General features: G+C 40.8%; 1 protein-coding gene across 1 annotated transcript; it reads right to left on the bottom strand.

The window, feature by feature from the left end:
• Positions 1-730: 730 nt before the first annotated feature.
• Positions 731-2,954, bottom strand: LOC110317095 (olfactory receptor 6C74-like). The gene has a single exon (XM_021191477.1). The coding sequence runs from the start codon at positions 2,883-2,885 to the stop codon at positions 1,902-1,904; it is 984 nt and encodes a 327-aa protein (XP_021047136.1). The 5' UTR covers positions 2,886-2,954; the 3' UTR covers positions 731-1,901.
• Between the last annotated feature and the right edge of the window lie 3,321 nt (positions 2,955-6,275).

Here is a 6,275-nt window from a genome sequence, read left to right as displayed (position 1 = left end):
GGCAAAATACAAGAATCTGCTAATTGCCGTGTGTGTTGACGTATGCTTTTATCCCAGCACTTAGAAGGCAGAGGCAGGTGGATTTCTGAGTTTGAGGCCAGCCAGGTCTACAAAGTGAGTTCCAGGACAGCCAGGGCTATACAGAGAAACCCTGTCTCGGAAAAAAAGAATCTGCTAATTAGTCCAGCCCTGTTGTTCACTGATGGACAGACACAATTCTGAACACTTACTATTGTTCTCCCTTTTAATAACTGAAGCAATGACGGTAGATCTTACAACCACAGTTGTGTGCTCCTTATACACCTTCTAGTGATTCCATGTTTCCCAGTGCTTTAAATCTACCATTGTGTATACACACACACACACACACACACACACACACAGGTATCACTGCCGTGTCTTTCTGATTGGGTCTTTTTTTTTTTAGCATTCTACTTGGAGTGCTATTATTTCATATAATTAGCTTTTTTTTCTTTTGAAACTTTGAAGTTATGAACTTAAGATTGTCTCTATGTTTTTATAATTTATGCCATAATCAACTCATATAGAAAAAGCCTCTTTTAAAAAAAAAACCATTCTCAATCTACTTCCACGTTGTCATTGTTGTAAAGTTGGATTTAATCTCTGTGGTCTCAATGTGTGTTTCAGTTTGTCCTTTCTATAATGTAATGGTGTCCTGGTTAGGTTTTGTTGCTCTGATAAACACCAAGGCCAAAAGCAACTTGGGGAGGAAAAGGGTTTATTTGGCTTCCAAGTTACACTTCATTAAGGGAAGACAGGGAACGAACCCAAGGCAGGAGCTTGAAGTGGAAATGGCAGAAGGCTGTGACGTGCTGGCTTACTCCTCTGGTCACAGTCAGCTGCCTTTCCCAGACAGCCCAGGCCCACTTGCCATGGGGAAGAGACTAGCACAGCCCAGGAGTTCTGGGACCTCACATGTCAGTCAACAATTTAGAAAATGCTCCACAGTCATACCCACATCCATCTGATGGCTGCCATTCCTCATCTGAGGGTCAACTTGACAGGAAAACTAAGTAGGACAAAGGTGTTTTCCTTCTTGCTTTCTATTCAGCTTGTCTCGTGACACATGATTGATCAATAGATACATTTTGTCTTAGTGCTAAGTTGGATGACTGACCTCGTCCATAATTGTGTCTCAAAATTATATTCTAACATTACAGTTAGACTTCTTTCACCTCTGAGGAAATTTCTTCTGAAGTATTTGCATTTCCCCAGCATGGAGACCAACATACAACTCTAGTCTGCTTAACAATCCATAATTCCTGTGGCCTTTTGTTGGTTCTTGCATTTAGGGGTTAAGAGTGAATGCAGCCTGGTAAACGAGTGACAGCAATGGGAACTTTTTATTTCAATGCTTTACATCGCAGTGAAAACTGGAGGAGTAATGATGTCTGTTTATACACAAATATTCTTTATTGGAAATAATTGCAGTAAGTGGTGTAAATTATTATGAATGTCATGACAGTTATTGTTTATGAGTCATGCAAATGTTGGTATGATGATAACATAAATCTGTCATCATAAATTTTAAATTCTTGGTACTCATGAGATTGATTCTCCATTCCCGACTCTAGTCCCAGTCTCTATCTGTTCCTCCATCACTAAAAGATGAAACCTGAAATCAGACAAAACCACACATCAAATAAATGTGTGGATAACTGCACACACGTTGTAGAAGCTGTAATATGCATGTAATATATAGGAGGCTTTGGTCTTAATTGCCACCAAAGCAGATATAGAAAGATTTTTTTCATCACAAGATTATTAATGCCTTCATATGGATACATCAGCCATTGTTATAAAAAATAAGCAGGATTTGATAACATACCTGATGATTTATATAGAACATTTAAATAAAATTATAAAGATGTTAGACTAAGTCAAAGGGAAGGTGCATTGCCCCTCTGATATCTGTGTAATTGAACCCTGGACAGTGTGTCCCTCAGAGCCTGGTGGACCTGCTTGTTTCTCAGGGTGTAGATGACAGGGTTCAGAAGGGGTGTCACTACCGTGTTCACAAGAGCAGCCTCTCGGTTGGTGTCCAGCCTGCTTGTCTGCTTTGGCTTCATGTATATAAATACACAGCTGCCATACATCAGAGAGAGGACAATGAGATGAGAGGAACAGGTGGAGAAAGCTCTCTGTCGCTCCCTGGCCGAAGGGAGACGCACTATTGTGACCACTATGTTGCTGTATGCAAAGATAGCTATCAGGAGGGAAGAAAAAAGCACAATTAAAGCAAGGTTGAAAAACAGCATCTCAACAGACCTGGTATCTGAACAGGAGAGATTTGCCAGTGGCCCAAAATCACAGAAAAAGTGAGGAATAACGTTGGGGCCACAGTAGGATGACTGGGAAAGCATCACAACTGGACCAGACATGAAGAGGAATCCCAAAACCAAGCAGACAGTCCCAAGAAGGAAGCACATCCTTGGATTCATGATGGTTGGATAATGTAGAGGTTTGCAGATGGCCAGATAACGGTCCAGGGATAAGACAGCCATGAGGAAAAAAACAGTTGCCCCGAGGAAAAAAAAGACAAAGGCCTGTGTGAAGCAGGCCACAAAGGAGATGGTTTGCCTCCCTGACAGAAAGATGGCCAGCAGCTGGGGGATAACTGTAGTTATAAAGCAACACTCCACAAAGGAGAAGGTGCTGAGGAAGAAGTACATGGGCGTCTGTAATCGATGGTCCATGCAAGTGATGCTAATTATGAGGGTGTTGCCCATGAGGGAGGCCAAGTAGGCCAGCAAGTGCACCAGGAAGAAAAGGATCCTCAGGTGCTCGTCCACAGGGAACCCCTCAAGGATAAACTCCCGGACCCATGTCCCATTCCTTGCTTCCTCTGCCATCAGCCATTCCATCTCTTCAGTCTGTCTGTCACCGAGGGGTTTTGCAGAACCATGACTGAAGGTGGAGAACTGTGTGTTCCTAAACCTGTGAATGACGTGGGAAAACAATCAGACTTGGTAAACAGGGCACCCAAGGTGTCTCTTTGCCCATTGTTAAGGAAAAAATAACTGATTATTGATATGACTGCCTTTATATTGCCTGTACCCTAAAATGCTAGCTGTAGAAGTACTTCATTTTCCACACACCTTCATTAGGGATTAAGTCAGTCATCAGTATTAGTCATTTTTCCATGTGGTTTGCTTCATAGTGAAATCAAGTTTATATGCTTTTACCTATTTAGTCATGGTATATATTTCTAGTAAAGGCATATTCATGTTACACAGGCCCAGATAAATAGAGCAAAGGAAAATTTACAACTTAAAAATAAACTTGAGTCTGGGAGTGTAGCTGAGGGGTGGTGTACCTATCTAACATTTTGGTGCTATGGTTTTAATTCCCACCAACACCAAAGGGAAGAAAAGAAAACAAGCCAGACAAAGCAAGATTTCAGCCATAGGCACTAGAGCGATGACTCAGCAGTTATGGGCGTTAGTTCTTCATGCAGAGGTCCCAGGGTCACTTCCGCAAATGTACATGACAACTCATCATCTGTAACTCCAGTTCGAGGGGATCCATCTCCCCCTTCTGACCTCTGAGGGCACCAGGCATGTAGGTTGTATGCCTACACACATGTAAGCAAAATATTCAGTACATATAAAATAACAAATCTTTAAAAGATTTTTAGATCAGAAGGCATTCATCCCACAAAATATATTCATGGGATCATCATTCCTTAGCATTTGTTTCCATGTTTGGCTATATTATCAGTAGCATAAAACACCCTGTAGTTCAGTAGTACTGTCTGCAGTCCTATGAAGTGGATTAGATTAGAAGACCCATGAACTCTAGCTGGATGGTTAAAGGCTCATGTCTGGCTGCTTTCATCTGGAGACCCAAACAGTGGAAATTCAGATTCCCAGCACCATGTAAAAAGCCAGGAGTGGTGAAGGGCAGCTGCAACTTCGGCATTGGATGGGACAAAGACAGGCAGTCCCGGGAGCCCCCTGCATAGGCAAGACAGTCTATCTTTTTTTTCTTAGAGGAAAAGAGCAGAAGGCAGAGTTCCAGGAACCAGGAACTCTGAAACCAGGAGCTCCACAGTTACAAAGTGTAGCTCAAAACATGGTGATGAGCAGGGGTACCCAACATCAACCTCTGGCTACCCCGCACACATCTGTAGTTAAATACTCTTTCCCTATAAATGGGTAAAGTTCTTATATGTGAGACTTTGTCATTCTGGTCAACTAGCATCCATCTGTGGTCTCAGATCTAGCCATCTGACTTAGAACAACCAAATGCTCTCACACTTGTTATCTGACTTATAGTGAAAGTGAATTGAAGAAAAACACCACTGCCATTTATAGTAAACAAATAGCAAGATGCTCTGATCACACTGAGGCCACGCCCTTGCCACAAGCAGCTCACAGCAGCCAGACTTCTGCCTTCTGCTCTTTCCCTATAAGAAAAAAAAACGCATTGGCCCCAAAGCTGAAGTGTAAATAACTCAACACACTTCCATTCTAAATGCTCATAATCTGTTCAGAGGTGAAATCAAAATATGCCAGTTATTCTTCTCTAATCAACCAACAGCCTAAGAAACCAAGCATATCTCAGTGGAAACCTTTTATGCTAACTATGGAAAAACAAGTACATACATTGCCTCCCTGTTCTCTGAGAATTCATCTGGAATTCCAAAAAAGCACTGGTGAGTCTCCAGGTCCCCACACCTCATCCTGCTACCTTGCATATGCCATTATCAACATGAAACTCCACTGCTAGGAACATAGTACATTCAGGGTAGAAGTAGGAGACTCTTCACTCAGTATGACATACATAGATATTTTCCACATTTATAGTATTTCTTTAAAATGCTTTCCAAGGCGTTGAATTGTCCCCTCTTACCACTACCACCCAAGCATGCATGTTCAGCCTGAGAAGAAGACTTGCACCACCAGGAGGAGAAATGACAGGGACATGAATTTGTTCCAACATATGTTTCCTAGTGGACTGTCACTTGATACTAATCAGGATCTACCAGGTCCAGTGGGCAGCACCAGGAGACACTAAGTATCATTAGTGGCTGTCAATCTAGGATCCCTCATGACTGGTAATTTAACAATGTTGTGAATGAAATATCATTTGACTAATGATAATAATGATAACACATAATGATTAGTTACTAACATGGTTGCCCTTTCATTGTGTACAAAAATATAATATGAGCTCCCAAATGTCATGAATATTTCATTAATATTCATGAAAATATTTTAAGTTGGAATACATATAATTTCCCAAGGTTCATAAATTCCCAAATTGCATAATATTGTTAATGTAGACCTGAAAGGTCAAATGAAGGTAGCTAACATGGCACATGTCTATAGTCCATGCATTCATATGACTAAGGCTGGAGGATTCCTATGAGTTTGAGGTCAGCTTGGAATTCACAATGAAATGAACCAGAACTGAAGAGTTAAATAGCACAACATGATCTATTTTTTTTAAAGTTACATAGAGAATTGGATCTCTGAGTGACTATATAATCATGTTTCTCTAGAGAAAGACAACTAATAGAATGAACACATGTTAGAAAGAGAATTCACTAGATTGGCTTACACATTATATATATAAGTGGTCTAAGAATTGCTGGCTGCACACTGCAGAGGCTGAGAACCCTGTTCTCAGTTCACCATACATGCTGCCTTTGAAGTTCTAATCTGGTGCTGAAAGCCTGAATAATTCTGAGAGACCTGTTGGTCTGCAGTCAACATTGGGAGGGTGATGAAGCTGAGTTCTGATGTCAATTCTGTTTCACAACACAGTTGATGCACCTACCAGCAATAAGTGGAGGAAGTCAGGCAAAAAAAAAAAAAACAAAAAAAAAAACAAAAAAACTGTCTTTCCTTTATTCTTCTTTATACATTGGATACAGCCAGAAGAAACTACAAGAAAATACTCCTGGGAAGGATCATGCTCTCAGAGTTAAACCAGAAAATATCCCCACAGAGTTACCCAGAGGTTCATTTCTTAGTCAATTCCTGATTCAGTCATGTTGAAAACAAAAATTAATCACTACAAGTCCACCTTTTGCCAACATAATACCCAATAAAATATTGTCATATTTAGCTTCCAAAGGAACACAATAACATCATAAGTAGACCTAACATAACACAAATATTGCTTTGTGCTGACTTGTTTTATATCAATGTAACACAAGCTGGAGTCACTTCAGAAGAGGGAAGGTCAACTGAGAAAATGCCCTGACCAGACTGGCCTGTTGGAAAGTCTGTGGGACATTTTCTTGA

Source organism: Mus pahari, chromosome 2 (genome assembly GCF_900095145.1).
Source record: "Mus pahari chromosome 2, PAHARI_EIJ_v1.1, whole genome shotgun sequence".
Classification (NCBI taxonomy): Eukaryota; Metazoa; Chordata; class Mammalia; order Rodentia; family Muridae; genus Mus; species Mus pahari.
Note: the sequence above shows the minus strand (reverse complement) of the source record. Positions and strands in the feature narration are given on the sequence as shown.